At 42.5% G+C, this 16452-nt stretch overlaps 1 protein-coding gene across 1 annotated transcript in view; it reads left to right on the top strand.

The window, feature by feature from the left end:
• Positions 1–16452, top strand: part of FRRS1 (ferric chelate reductase 1) — a 123782-nt gene that overhangs the window by 59502 nt on the left and 47828 nt on the right. Inside the window, exons 11-14 of the mRNA XM_068110647.2 lie at positions 6389–6475; positions 6611–6708; positions 8492–8550; positions 12407–12550. Of these exons, the coding sequence (XP_067966748.2) occupies positions 6389–6475; positions 6611–6708; positions 8492–8550; positions 12407–12550 (388 nt within the window). The remainder of the gene's footprint in view (positions 1–6388; positions 6476–6610; positions 6709–8491; positions 8551–12406; positions 12551–16452) is intronic.

Below are 16452 nucleotides of genomic sequence, written 5' to 3'. Positions count from 1 at the left end.
AAGTTGATGCAAACAATTCCTACAGGTGTCCCAACCTCTGCTGATTACTTGATTACAAACCCCCTGTCTGTATAAAAGCAGTATTGGAACAGACTGTTATTACACCCTCTGAAGCATTATTTGGACAATATTGCACTGCAGGAAGTAGTATATTGGAAACTGGAGGAAACTCTGACAGGAAGAGGTCTGGCTGACCCAAAGCCACAACAAAATCAGAAGACATGACAGGCTGCATGATAGGCGGCTCACAGGACAACAGCTTCAAGCACAGCTCAACACTGGTCGAAGTAAGCAAGTCTCAGCTTCAACTGTGAAGAGAAGACTTCGAGCTGCAGGTTTGACAGGTCGAGTGGCAGTAAGAAAGCCATTGCTAAGATGGCAAAATAAGAAAAAGAGGCTTGCATGGGCCATGAAGCACCGCCAGTGGACTACTGAAGACTGGAAGAAGGTCTTATGGACCGATGAATCAAAATTTGAAATCTTTAGTTCATCACGCAGGATTTTTTGTATGCCGTCGAGTAGGTGAAAGGATGGTTCTTCAGTGTGTGACACCAACTGTCAAACATGGAGGAGGAAGCGTGATGGTCTGGGGCTCTTTTGCTGGATCCAGAGTCGGCGACTTGTACAGAGTGACTGGCACCCTGAACCAAAAGGGCTGCCACAGCATTTTGCAGCGCCATGCAATACCCTCTGGTATACGACCAGTTGGTCAGGGGTTCATCCTACAGCAAGATAATGACCCTAAACACACCTCCAGGCTATGTCAAAACCACCTTCGAGGAAAAGAACAAGACGGTAGGCTTCAAATCATGGAATGGCCAGCACAGTCTCCAGACTTAAACCCCATCAAGCTGGTTTGGGATGAACTGGACAGAAGGGTGAAAGCAAAGCAACCTACAAGTGCAACATATTTGTGGGAACTTCTGAAACAGTGTTGGGAAGAACTTCCCGAACAATATTTGATTTCCATTGTGGAAAGAATGCCATGAGTGTGTTCGGCGGTTATATCTGCAAAAGGTGGCTAACTTTGCTGAGTCCAAAATTTAAATTAAATTTTGTTAAACAAAATGATTCTATGATTTCTTTTTTATCTCCAATTGTTTATTTATTCTCTGCTTAATTTCAGAGTACATTGAGACATTAAACTGCATAAATTTCAATAAAAACTGGAAAAATTGAGGTGTTCTAAAACTTTGGACTGGTGGTGTATATACAGTGTGTGTGTATATATGTATGTATTTATATATACATATATAAAAAAAAATTTTTTTAACACATCAGGAATTTTAAAATTTATATATACAAATCTCCCATATCCACCACCTCTGATATGAATTCAGCCTGGGAACTCTTCCACAGAAACCTGTTCTCTCTTATGCACAGATTCATATCCCATCTCGTGTTCAATTATCTTACCCATCCTCCCATTCTTGGTAATCTGAATCCTATGGTGAGGCAGTCACTTTAATATAACCTGCATTGCCTCCTGGAAGGCAAGTCCAACTGAAGACAACCTCAAATAATTCCACAACACTCGCAGCAAGTGTCTCTACTCTGAAGAGCCAGAAAACAACATCTACTTGATCTCAAGAATGAGCTTTCAAATGTGTCTCCCTCCTCTAAAACCTGGTGGTGCCTTGTCAAGACTTGCACCCTCTGCCCTCTCCATGTCTTTGACCCCCTCGGGTATATGCAGTATGCCACAAAGAAGAAGCCACCAAATTATTAATAACTAGAACCCTACCTTTGCAGGAAAGGGGGGCACGGCTCTCTTCCACAGACCCAAGTTTTTTGTTTTTTTACGTGTTCAACTATCCCTTCCCAATTTTTGAGGACATAATGTGGGAGTCACAGGAAAACCCCTAGATATTTGACTCCATCTTCCATCCATTTTAACTTTGATGGTAAATGGTGGTAGGTACTATCACTGTTCCAGGTGGATTGTTCTTAAGACGGATGGAGTCCACAACAATTTACTCTTGTCGCAGTTACATCTCGATGAAGAAGCCAGGCAAAAAATATTTAAACACTTAAGTTCAGAGATATCATTATCGTTCTTAACGACCACACAGACATCATCTGCATAAGCTGATACAGCTGCTGGAGGACTCCCGGAGGATACAGTCACTCCTGAAACATTATTCCTAAACAAAATTTGAAGTGATTCCATAACCAAGGAGAATAATAACCCAGAAACCGGGCACCCATGCCTCACCACTCTTTAAACCTGTACAGGAGAAACGAGTTCATTATTGACTTAAAATAAACTAAATATATCATTGTACAACAACGTCACATAGGCCCTAAAATTGGTGCCAAAGCCACATGCTCCCAGCACACGATGCAAAAACCATGATCCACACTATCGAAAGCCCTTTCCAAAACGAAGAATATTATCCCAAAATATTTTTTCAAGCAATCACACTCCAGTAAATCTGATTAAAACAAATATTATCATAAATTGATCTGTTCGGGATGCAGTAATTCTGATCAGGGTGGACTAGATCACCGATTACCGTCTTCAACCGACTGGCCAACACTTTTGACAATATTTTGTAGTCCGTACATAATAGAGACCGGTCGCCAATTCTTCATCTGCCATTGGTCTCTAGTCTCTGGAATCAGTGACACCACCACTCTTCTAAAGCTTGGTGGTAGTTCTCCATGCACCAAGGATGATTCCAGGACATTCAATAACCCAGGGCCCAAAAGGTCCCAAAAAGCCTAAGAAAAATTCTGCCGGTAGGCCGTAAATTCCTGGAGCTTTCCCCGAGTCCATTTCAGCTAGGGCCTGCATTATCTCAGGCAATGTAATTGGTGAATCCAGGCCCAGGCGCTGAGGGTCAGTTAGGGATGAAAGGTGAGAAGTTAAAAGTTCCATGGTTTGATCCCAAACAATTTGGTTTGCATAAACCTTTGAAAACAATTCTCTAATGCACAACCTTACATCTCCAGGGTTGGCAACCATGTTTCCCCTAAAGACTAGTACAGAGAAAAAGTTTTTGGGTGATTTGTTGACAAAATCCATTTGAAAGAAGGATTTTTTTAGGGTATCGAATACCTTTATATTGTTTATCCTTAATCTGATGAACAGCCCTGCTGCTTTATCCTGAATCAGCTCTCTCAGTTGAGACTTCTTTTCAACCAATAACCTGTGGTCTCTCCTATTACTATCCTTAGCCAGTTTACTCTCTAACCAAACAATATCAGCTTCCAAACAAGCCTTTGTTATATTTGTAACATCAGTTTCATTTGAAACAAAATGCTGAGAAACACTCCAATCTGAGCTTTTGTGTTATACCATCACAACGCCAGCGGAGAGAAAGAGGGCGTTTTTTGAGAGTTGGGTGGCCCAAAAAGCACGGAAGGCATCTTTAAACAAAGCATCTTCGAGAAGACTGGTGTTGAATTTCCAGTATGCACTTTTGCACAAGGGTCGATGGAAAAAGAGACCCAAATGATGATCAGAAAACAAAGACGGAAAATGACCTGAAAAAAAAAGGCATTCCTGAAACGCGAGTTTATATGCCAATGGTCAAGTCTAGCGAGGGTCATTCTCCCATTGGCACATCGTCCCCAAGTATACTGAGATTCGTTGTGGGTAATGCAGCCTCCATGCATCTAGCACACCCACTGCCGAAAAATAATTAAACAAATCAGTTTTACATTCGGGATGAGGTTCTGCTGTATTTCGGTCTATACTGGGTTCAAAAGTACAATTAAAGTCCCCCCCCCCCCCCCCCCCATGCAAATACAATTATTGAGATCAATCGACTGCATGTGTCGAATCAAAGATGAAAAGAAGGCTCTTCGTTCCGCACTCACCCAGCGTGTAAATATTGAATTGTGTGAAACAGAAATTATTAATTGATTCCAGAGAAATAAATCAGCCTTTAATCACCTCCTGGAAGAGGCATGACTCAGGTACTAGTCCTGGTTTGAGTAAGAAGGCCACGCCAGCAGCAGAAGACAGCAAGTTACTAAAAAACACTGCCCCTTGAAGAGGCAACACCAATCCTACTCCACATTTTGACTTGTATAGAGTTTCCTGGAGTAAATACATCAATTTGTTTACGTTCAAATGAACATTTCACCTGAACCTGGTGGTTGTGACTTGCACCTCAGCCGTTCATATTTAAGGTTCCAAAGGTTGTTTTTTTTCATGGATTATCAAAAGGCTTGAGCGGTTTCTGGGAAATCTCACTCCCCGCTTTTGTACCAACCTTTCTGAGAGGATGAAACTGAGACTTTGTTAATTAGGAAGTAGGATGAATTTAATTAATGTCCTTTGCAGCCTGAACAAATGAAAGTAAATCAGGAAAATGATCTTTAATGATCACATTTCACTGTCTATACGTTTCGTTGAGAAAGGAAAAAATAAGTTGAGGAGCTATGGGTGACTGATACGATGACGATTGAGACAACTCGGTCACCTCAACTTCCTCATTTGATTCTGACAAATCATAAACAGCCCCACGCAGGTCGTGTGTGTGTGTGTGTGTGTGTGTGTGTGCGTGCGTGTGTGTGTGTGTGTGTGTGTGTGTGTGTGTGTGTGTGTGTGTGTGTGTGTGTGTGTGTGTGTGTGTGTGTGTGTGTGTGTGTACATACTACATGGCCAAAAGTATGTGGACAGCTGAACATCACACCCGTATGTGCTCGTCGAACATCTCATTCCAAAATCATGGGCATTAATATGCAGTTGGTCCCCCTTTACTGCTATAACAGCCTCCACTCTTCTGGGAAGGCTTTCCACTAGATGTTGGAACATTGCTGCGGGAATATGCTTCCATCGAGCCATGAGCATTAGTGAGGTCGGGTTGTTGGGTGATTAGGCCTGGCGTTCCAATTCATCCCAAAGGTGTTCGATGGGGTTGAGGTCAGGGCTCTGTGCAGGCCAGTCAAGTTCTTCCACAAAGATCTCGACAAACCATTTCTCTATGGACTTCGCTTTGTGCATGGGGGCATTGTCATGCTGAAACAGGAAGGGGCCTTCCCTAGACTGTTGCCACAAAGTTGGAAGCACGCAATCGTCTCGAATGTCATTGTGTGCTGTAGCGTTAAGATTTCCCTTCACTGGAACTAAGGGGCCCAGCACAAACCATGACAAACAGCCCCAGACCATTATTCCTCCTCCACCAAACTTTACAGTTGGCACTATGCATTCGAGCAGGTAGCGTTCTCCTGGCATCCGCCAAACCCAGATTTGTCCGTCGGACAGACAGATGGTGAAGTGTGATACATTACTCCAGAGAACGCATTTCCAGTGCTCCAGAGTGAAATGGCAGCGAGCTTTATACCACTCCAGCCGACGCTTGGCATTGCGCATGGTGATCTTAGGCTTGTGTGCGGCTGCTCGACCTTGGAAACCCATTTCATGAAGCTCCCAACGAACAGTTGTTGTGCTGACGTTGCTTCCAGAGGCAGTTTGGAACTCAGTCGTGAGTGTTGCAACCGAGGACAGACGATTTGTATGCTCTTCAGCACTCAGCGGTCCCGTTCTGTGAGCTTGTGTGGCCTACCACTTCGCGGCTGAGCTGTTGTTGCTCCTAGACGTTTCCACTTCACAATAGCAGCACTTACAGTTGACCGGGGCAGCTCTAGCAGGGCAGAAATTTGATGAACTGACTTGTTGGAAAGGTGGCATCCTATGACGGTGCCACGTTGAAAGTCACTGAGCTCTTCTGTATGGCCCATTCTACTGCCAATGTTTGTCTATGTACATATTGTCTATGACTGTACATATTCTTCTCGCTAAACAGTTTCATAGGCTACGCCTGTCCCTATGCCTATTAGGCCTGAGCTTAAATGAGTGTTAAGGATTGTACTGCAGACAATGCCAGGAAGATTATTTGATTCTCAATTTTACAGACAAATCCACCACACAGAGGGTTTTGAAAACGCATAATTGAGGAATATGCACTGACTGTGTGAAAGGAGGAAGTTGGCAAGCCAGAAACAAAGTTGGCCTTTGCCACAGGCGGAGAGCTTGGCAAGCAAAATGGGATGCCAGGATGCCCTGTCAAGAGTATGGGCCACCACCACCACCACCCTCTACTATTGTACCATAGTCTACAAAATAACTTTGCCCAACAGTCTTTGAGGAGTATCAAATATCATTGGATGGTTTATTTAATATTTAGGAAATTGATGCCATGTCATGTTACTGTCATGACTTGTACACTTTTAACGCCGTTTACTTGTTCAAGGAAGTATAGATGCAGATGAACTCCATTGTTATTAACACTTCAGTTCAACAAACCTAAACATCCAATAACTTGGCAGTGGGAGTCCAATGAAATGTCAACCTGAAGGATAAGGCCCCTGTGTTTTGAATTTTTATGTTTAACTCTATTTTACATGCTTTTTGTTTCTTCTTCTTCTTTCACAGATGCATAGGACAGCTATGGTGATGGCGTTTGCATTGACCATAGTTGCTGTTTGTCTGGCTTTTGTCTATCGCGGACGGTGGAGTACGGTGAGAGGCCCAAGTTTGAAATACGTTATGTTACCTTTTATTGTTTGTCATACTTCCACTCTCATGAAAATTGTCCCAGGAAGAAAACCATCATGGTTGTGTAATTATTGATCATCTGGCCTTTCTTTGCATTAGGTCGCCGGCGCCCATGCATACCTGGGAATTACTGTTGTCATACTGGTTGTAATTCAGCCAATCATGGCTTTGTTCCGCCCTCATCCCGGCACACCCAAGTAAGATTTCTGTGAAGATTTAACCTGTTTTAGTAAATAGCTAAAACATATTTTTGAGTCATTAATCAGTTACCCTACTTTTAATTTTATTTAGTCAAAATGTCTTTAATTACCTTCGCCAGAGGAGAGGGTATTGCATTTGAGTCCGTTTGTCTGTTTGTCTGTCTGTCTGTCTGTTTGTCCGCACAGAATAAATATGAATTTCTCTGCAACCGTTGGTCCGATTGACAGGAAATTTTCACCAGAGGTGCAACTCCACCTGAAGAATTTTTTAATGATAATTATGACGTCATAGGTCACGTGGTTCGGCCACCATCTTGGAAAAACCGAAAACATTTGCACCTCTATATCTCAGAAAGTGCTGAATAGAAAAAATTGAGACATGGCGCATTGTAAAGAACTCTCCATGGGGAATAAAATATGTTAATGATGATGTCATAGGTGCCTCCATTATGACGTCATAATTCGACAAGTACAAAACCTCATCCAATCGAGATGAAATTTCTTGAGCGCCATGTCGGCATTAACTGGTGGATAAAAAAAAAATGATGACGTCATGGCTCACGTGGTTCGGCCGCCATCTTGGAAAAACCGAAAAACTTTGCACCTCTATATCTCCGAAAGTGCTGAACAGAAAAAATTGAGACGTGGCTCATTGTAAAGAACTCTCCATGGGAAATAAATTATGTTAATGATGATGTCATAGGTGCCTCCATTATGACGTCATAATTCGACAAGTGATCTACCACGCGGTAACCCGGGTTGCCCCGTGATTTTTAATCATTTTGCATAATTAATTAATCTATTTTAGGGGGAGTGTAACCCGGTTCCGTGTGATAGGAAAATCCTTTGTGTAACCCGAGTTACCGTGTGGTGGATCAAGTACAAAACTTCATCCGATCAAGATGGAATTTCATGAGCATAATCTCGGAATAAATTACTTTAGAAAAAAAAAATGATGACGTCATCGGTCACGTGGTTCGGCCGCCATATTTGATTAAACACAAAAGCCTTAAAACCCACTGAAAATACATCCTGGCAAGGGTTTGCAATCTCTGATTGCTCTTTCTAGTTTCTCAATGGAAAGTGATGAATTGAATACAGTTGGAATGATACAAGGCATAAGTAGTTCAAGGATGACATGGACTTTTTACTTTGGACAATTTTTTTAAATGATGGGGAGGTTGATAAAACTTCCACTGCTACACATGCACACTTGTGGTGGGAGTGGGGGGGTGCACATGAGGTGCCATTTGGTTAAATGATAGATCCTTTGTTATCCTCCTTGCACCAGCCTTTAGCTCTACCATAACCTTAGATTTCTATATGCGTTACTTAAAATTGTTGAATTTCAAGTGAGAATAAATTTTACCTTTTTGAAACGAAAATGAGAAAAAAAAAATTTCCGCACTTCCAATGCAGACCAATTTCAGACTTCCAATGCAGACCAATCCAATTTTATTTATATTTTGTCTACAATGTCTAAGCTCGTGGAAGAGAAATTCTTCAGCAATTTAATGTGTAGTAATCTGGAGATTTTCCAAAATTAACCGATCGGCAAGTTTAATGTTTACTTGAGTGACAGCTGCATCTGAACTTGATCAACTACGTGAGACTACATGCATCACCAATTAGGAAGGGATATGGTACTTGGTGGGGATTTGTTAATGTTTCAGGTGCAGCAGTAGAAATGGTCGATTAGTAATTGTTCAAAAAAATTTTTTTATTCTTTTTTGGAAAAATGCTTCACATCGTGATGAGGATGTCTCTGCTTTGTTTCCAGGAGGTACATTTTTAACTGGGTCCACTGGGCGGTGGGAATGTCAGCCTGGATTTTAGCTGGTAACCTCAACACCACACAGGCACAGCATTCACAGCATGACTTTCTTTAAGGCTATCTGGTGGAGTGGCCCACACATTATTGGCTTGGCTTGTAATGTTGACTGAACACCTATAATGTACTAACAAATATGTTGTTCTATTGCTGTACATGTTGGATTGGTTTAGTTTAAAGTTTTGATCGGAATGATGTTCGATGATTGTCCCTATGCACAGGCAAGATTTGATTGGCTTATAAATCAGGAGTTGGAGATGGAATACTTTATTCATGATGCGAGTACCTAAAGGGTACCTCACACCAAAAAATGGATTTTACGGACGTCCACGGATGTTCTTTCTACGGCAGCGTTGCGATTTTTTGAGCAAAATCGTGAACACCCGGGAGAGGATTTTGCTTGACCATGACCGATTCACAGCGGTTTATTACGGTTTAGTACGGACTGCTACGGCTTCGTTGCGGATATACACGGCGGAGATACGGTGCCTCTACGTTTGCTTGCGGTTCCTTACGGTTCCCGGCCCAGAATATAAAAACGGGGGCCCCCCCCGCTCTCCCCTCATTCTGCTGCTGACTTCCAAGGGGGCAAGACCTATCCAGGAGAGCCATGGACGGAGCACCCGCTGCCCAGAGAGTCCAAGGAGAGGGAGAATCCTTGCGGATGGTTAAGATGGCCTTACGGAGTCTTACGGTGGTGTTACGGCAGTTGCGGAAGCGTTGAGGAAGCGTTGCGGTCTAGATTTCCGTTGCACTGCCGTAATTGTCTTACGAGAGTTTTGGTCTGGACCAAAACTCTCGTAAGAAATTACGACCCCTCCCGGACGCTGAAGGATCCATACGAATGCTCCAGGAAGCGTTGAGGTGCCACAAGGAATGCTCCCGGTTGTGCACGATTTTTTTCGCCGCAACGCCGCCGTAAACGTCGTAACGACCCCGTAAGGCCGGTGTGAGGGTTTTTTTAGGCACGTCAACGGTTTGTCTGTTGTAGTCTACGACAACGCTGAGAGCGACAAAACAAGTTTATTTTAATGATTATTATCAATTCATGGCCATTTAAAAAATTCTCCACACCATATGTAATTATGTGAGACGACATGTATCGCCAAACTGTGCAGACGATCTCCCTCGACTCTTGATCTGCTTTATTCTGCATGACAGGTTTTTTCCCAGAATGCTTTGTTCTACGTGACGTCACTTCCTGTAAGGCCTGCGACTTCCTCACAGAAGACTATATCAGCACACAAAACTTCAGCACACAACGATTTGTTATCTTTTATATATTTTGCAAATCCAAGTCCACATATAAGCCTCGAGTTTCCGAAAGATAAATTAAACTACGTAGTCAAATAAACCACTTGTGAGTTCCATCATCAATTTATTTGACTTTATTTAAGAATGTTGGAGCTTTAAGTGCACATATACATTGGTATGGACCGACAGAAAGCTGAGGAAGAATTTAGGCAATGGTCACTTTGTCAAAACGAAGATTAAAATACCATTTACATGCTTTATAAGTGCTGGGATATATATATAGATAGATAGATAGATACACACACACACACACGTTTACTTCGTTCATATGCAGCACAAGGCTGCGAGGTAGCATCATTAGCTGAGGGTGTGGCTGTGCCGTTGATGCAGTGCCCTCTGCTGCTTAGGGCAGGAATTTGGAATTTGTTTGTGGTGCCGGCGATAGCTCGCCTAATCGGTGTGTGTGTGTGTGTGTGTGTGTGTGTGTGTGTGTGTGTGTGTGTGTGTGTGTGTGTGTGTGTGTGTGTGTGTGTGTGTGTTAGTTAATAAATAAATAAATATTTTAATGCCCCCACACCTGGGCGTAGGCATTATGTTATTGGGTTGTCCGTGCGTGCGGGCTAAACCTCGTTTTTCTCAGCAACCATATGTCCAATTGAGACAAAACTTTCAGGGTAGGAGTGACACCCATGCAGAATGTTTTTATGATAATTGTGATGTAATCGGTCACGTGGTATGGCAGCCATCTTGGATTAAATGCAAATAATGAAAATTTTATTTCTTGGAAACCGCTGAATGGAAAAATTTGAAACTTGGCACATTGTCAAGTACTCCCAATGGGTAGCAAAAGTATGATAATGATGACATCATAGGTGAAGTGGTATACCAGCCAAAAATGTTTTAATAGAATTCCTTATCCTAAAAATCAGAAATTGTATGCACATGATCGTTGACCCATTTGTACTGAAATATGAAATGTATGACATCCATAGGTCACATAGTTTGGCAGCCATATTGGATTTAACCTAAAACCTTTAAAAAACATCTTCTCCCAAACCACCAAATCGATTGACTCGAAACGTTGTTTGTCATTGATTAGGCATGGCGATTAAAGGATGATCACGAAAACATCATTGGTTACATGTTGTGGCAGCCATATTGGATTCAAGGAAAATATTAAATAATTATATCTCTGAAACCGCTTACCCGATCGATGCGAAAATTTACAAATATCATCTAACACCATTGTTGCATGTCGTTTGAAAATAATGATGTCGTAGGTCACGTGGTTTGGCAGCCATCTTGGGTAGAAAAATGAACCTTATCCGATCAACACGGAACTTCACAAACGTGATCCCCTACCCATACATATGCAGAATGTACATTTTTGTAATGTCATATGTCACGTGGTATGGCAGCCATATTAGCTTGAAAGCCATTATTTAAAAATATCCCTTCTCTGAAACTGCTTCACTGATCGATGTAAACCTGTCAAGGCTGGTGAAAATGTGATACTTGAAAACAGCTGAAGGGATTTAAATCAAACTTGTTTATTTTTAGGACAGTGAACGATGGCATCCACCCGTGGTGGGACTATGCGGAGGCATATTGGCGACACAGTTGCATTGCTCTAGTCATATATATATATATATATATTTTTTTTTTTTTTTTTTTTTTTTTCAACACACACACACACACACACACACACACACACACACACACACACACACACACACACACACACACACACACGTTATAAAGGTTGATTGCAAATTGGAAGATGGGATTGAAAATACTATACTGCTCTTCAACTTTGTTTTTACACTGAGCTCAGGTTTGCAGAGTAGTTTGTGCATGAATCACATGGAGAACAAAGACATTGGTAACCATCATGAATTGCAAGGATATTAGGTGGGCAAAGCAGGCGCACAGATATAGCGTATGGGCCTGGGTTCCTTGTAATATTAGTGCTAGGTTCAGACGGAGCAGTAACATGACGACCCATTTTTGTATATAATAAGAGCAACTCTTCCGTATTACCCAACATGACAGAAACTCTGCACATTCTTGTTTTGTTGGGCATTTGTGGTCTGTGCCCCTTTTGTGCAGCTGTTCCTCTTGCTCTGTCCTCGAGCTAATCCACCAGTCTTGACCTGTGTATTGTGTGCGCTTCTGATTCTATTAATTATTCACACTTCTATTTCCCTTCCAGTCATTTGTCTTCACCTCTCGTTGTGCTTTTTCAGCTGCTCCATCGAAGTATAGACAATGAGTCAGCCACATGACTTGAGTACAAGCACTCATCAAAAAGTCAACCGCACATCATCAGTCACTTTCACACTGATGCGAATCTAAAACATGCATTGCATGACATTGGAGTGTTTGTGCATTGTGTATGTACTTTTGTGTAATCACGTTTGTTTCAAGTACGCGTGCAAGTATAGAAACTCACCTCGAGGTGTTTTAGCACAACACACTTACAATCCTGAAATGGCTCTTGGATTTGATCTGTTTCATGCAATCGAGGTACAACTAGCTGATTTACCAGGGCGATCATCCGACTACCATAATGTTCAAGATGTTCTGACTGCTTTTTTCTCCTGCATATAGTGGCCACAGTTTTCCTGGGAGTGGATGTGAGAACTTTGGATCTACCAGATCCTGTAGATGCGGTGCCTGTGGCTGGCCTGGTTGTCTGGCATCTCCTAATCGAGGTTGTGCTTGAAGTCTACAACTACACCAACCACCACACAGGTAAAGCCAATGTGGTGTCATAACTGGTATCGTTATGAAGCTTTTTACTTTATCAGCAAACCTGACTGGAGTAAAATGATTACCATCGCAATGATGATAATACCTCTGAAATGGTTCCCACCCGCAACCTCTGCTCTGCTGGTACCAACCTCCTAACCCCCCCCCCCCCCCCCCCCCCATCCGGACCAAATTCAGATCCTGGGGGGACAGGGCCTTCTCCATCGCTGCTCCCACCCTCTGGAACTTACTACCTCACACCATCAGAGACTCCTCCTCACTCACCACATTCAAACATCACTCAAGACCCACCTGTTCAGCACTGCATTCAACATTCAACCCACAGCATTTAACCCCTGACTATCACTTCTCCTTCTCCCTCCTTTTGCTTTAAATATTTCCCTATTGATTCTTGTCTTTTTGCAATTGTTGTTTTCATGTTTTGTTATGCATTATGTTTTGTTATGCATTATGTTTTGCACTCTGTCAAAGCGCCTTTGGGCTTCATGAAAAGCGCTATACAAAATAAATGAATTATTAATTATTATTATTATTATTAGTTGACATTGCATCATAACAACTTTGGGAAAACCAACAACATTGTACTTTGGAAATGAATATTTCAAAAAGAAGATGGAATTTGTTTTTAGAATAAACAAACCTCGTCTTTTTTTATTTTTAACTTAAAATATAATTATTGGTTACTGCTAAAGGGGCTGATTTGGTGGAAAAAAAAACTCCATTCAGACAAAACTCTCTTCTTTGCGAAGTGTTTCATTTGCCAGAATAAGTACGTTTCAATTATTTGATCACACAGTAAGTCTTCCTAATTTGCTCCACTTGGCACTACAGAATGTTCTCATATTTTCTAAGCCATGGGTTAAAAAATATAGATCAAGGCTCAACAGAAGAGCTGAATGAAGGAAGAGTGCGAGGTCAACACCAAGAATGCAGCAGAGGGAAAACAGTGGGACAGAGATCGGAGCGAAATTGATGGCTCGCCATCACAAATCCTCAGGTTTCCCACCTAAAGCAAAGTTGAAAAATGGCAAAAAGTTCCACGAGCTATTACCCAATATCAAATCTTGAGTGCTGCGTTTGGTGAATTGCTGCGCAACCATTTAGTAGAAGATGGCATGATGGACGGATGGAGCTGATTACAACATCCCCTCGTTCTTTTTCAAATAGTGTGGGGATAATCATGCACCATAGTCCAAGGAGAGGAAAAGTGTGGAATACAGAGAGAAGGCTCTTGTGGATTTTGTTGTTGTTGTATAGTCCCAATCAGTTCTCTCGAACAAGCCCGCGGTACGGGGACAGCCGATAGTTGGACAGCCGATCGATCATGCAGGAGCAACCGAGACCCCCCACATCCAGGATGGTGTACCCCCGCCTTCAAGAAGTCAGGGCCACGACAGATTTAGAGAGAGAGATGGAGATAGATATTGCGGGAAAGGGCTGGTCCATGGGGACCAATCGGTACTCCGACCGTGACTGCGCTACCATGGCGAATCCGTGCAGCAGGGAGGAATGGGGAAGATTTGGCCCCCGACTTGCATTTGGAGGTACAACCACCACAAAGAGGCATCCCTGATAGTTGTGTTGATTTAGTAAAGCGCAGTGGCAGAAATGGAAGAGACAGAGACCAGACAGGCAGCATATCAAGTAGGGATGTATGGAACAGGATAAGGAAACTGGGATGGATAAGTAGACAAAAGACATTAATCGCCAGGAAAATATGACAACAGGGAATATGTTTAAAAGAATGGAGAGTCGGTGACAAAAAAGATCAGGAATAAAAATATGGGGACATGAGCAGGTAATCGCTCAGCATTTTAAAGGAGTTAAGAGCATAATGTGATTGGACAGACTCACGGAGGCAATTCCAAAGTCTGAGAAGAGTGGGACAAAAAGAGGAGATGGGTAGTTTGCTTGCACTTGGGGAGGGCTATGACTATGAGTAACAAAGTTTGGGTTATGGCTAAATGAGTACCATCTGGTGGGGCACATGAGGTGAATGGCTAGACGCCAGGAAAGACAGGACCAGAGGCAGTAGAGTAGATAACTGCTAGGCCATGGACCTTTCTTCAATGGAAGAGGAGCAAGCCTTTCCATAATGGGAGAAACAAACCATTGGAACAAGCTGGATTTTAGGAGAAAGTTTTCAAAAACTGATAAATCTACAAGCAATATTCATCAAAATAAATGAAGGAAATACCATTTTCTGCTATGTCCAAGATTTGTAGACTGTGAAAAAGCATTTGATTCGAGTGAAAGAAATGCAGTTATTCCATCTCTAAAAAGCCAAGGGATCGAAACACTATATTATACATATATGATTATCAAATATACCTAAATGCTTGCAGATCAGCAATCCAGTTTTATTCCATGGGCCAGGACCAGAAATTCCACTTATTGGTACCATCTGGGGGGCAAAGTCTATGATTTATTTATTTATTTATTTATTATTAGTCCATGTCTATGGCATATATTTTGGTTGAGAATGTTTCCATATTATCTCGGCAGCCTTTGCGTACAATGCCTCATCAAAGACGCATTCAATCTTGGACAGCTCTACACATTGCTCTGTGGTGAGTGAGTGATTCAGCACTTTGTTGACAGTCAACCTTTGTGTTGCAAGAGCATTGATGGTAGGTGGATAACAATTGATTAGAAGGACCGTGACGTCACCTCAAATCGGGATATTGAAGCCATTCCAACTGCTGATTCCCAAAGAGGTCAATGAGTTTAACTCATTTGGTCACAACTTGATATATGCTATCACTCATGGCAAGACAAAGTCACCCAAACACATAATTCTGTCATTTGCAGTCAAGTCTCTGACTGGGAATGTAGAGCTCATGCATGCAGACCCTCAACCAACTTGATCACAGTGTATCCTACTCCCAACATCCTACTCCCAGATGGAAGAGATTGACACGGTGACCTTGTGTCTACAGAAGCTCTGTGTCAAAAGATGATGATGCCCTTCCAGCAAATACCCATCCTGGGGTTTTCACTATCCTAGCCTGGGACAACATTGTCTGACTTGATGAGACCAGCAGTGGTGAGAGGACATCCCACAGAGTCAACGGAATTGCTATTCAAGCCAAGGCAGTTGACGTGCAGCCAGCTAAAATATTGCCTCCTGTTGACAAGACACAGAAGGGGAGCATCAGTACTTCACCACTGATGCTGCCCACATACATACAATGTTGGGCAAAGAGAGGGGCCAACCCAAACTGAAGGTGTAGACGTTGACTCTGTCATTGTCCTACCTGCGAGATGGAAAAACCTCATCTGTAGTGGCCTACATATCAGAGGAAGAAGACCAATCAATTGCATGACCATTGTCCAATATCTTGGAAAGAGGGTGACAGACTCTGGGGTGATGGGTTCACTCTCTTCTGCTTCCACTACCAGTGGTGGTCAGGCCTGGAGGAAATCTTGCTTTCTAACGTCTGCTCTCACCTGAAGGGCTGGGCTGCCTTTGCTATAACATCTTCTACTGTGAGAGATTTCAGGGTCTTAAGCTATGCTTTCAGCATCTGGTAGGCCGTGGCAAGTTCAGTTACTGACAAGTTGTCAGGATAGAGAAGAAGTTTCCATTTCTCATTGGTGAAGATGTCGAGGGCTTCACCAAACTCATGTTTTAGCCTTTGGTGGAGGTTCTTCCTGAAGTCTTTCAACTGTTAAATAACAAGACCTTTAATCAATGTAACCTTTCATTCTCATTCCTGATAAACAGGAACACCTCATTGTATGAGTGACTTCGAGCCATCTCGAACTGAGCTTCATCATTGTGGTCTTCAACACATGTCGCACCCCTGGCAGCCTTTTCCTCCCTTGAGTAAGATCTGTCGCACGACCTATGAAAATGCCCTTCTGCTGCTATGAGGTCTCTG

Source organism: Myxine glutinosa, chromosome 1 (genome assembly GCF_964187855.1).
Source record: "Myxine glutinosa chromosome 1, kmMyxGlut1.1, whole genome shotgun sequence".
Taxonomy (NCBI): Eukaryota; Metazoa; Chordata; class Myxini; order Myxiniformes; family Myxinidae; genus Myxine; species Myxine glutinosa.
Note: the sequence above shows the minus strand (reverse complement) of the source record. Positions and strands in the feature narration are given on the sequence as shown.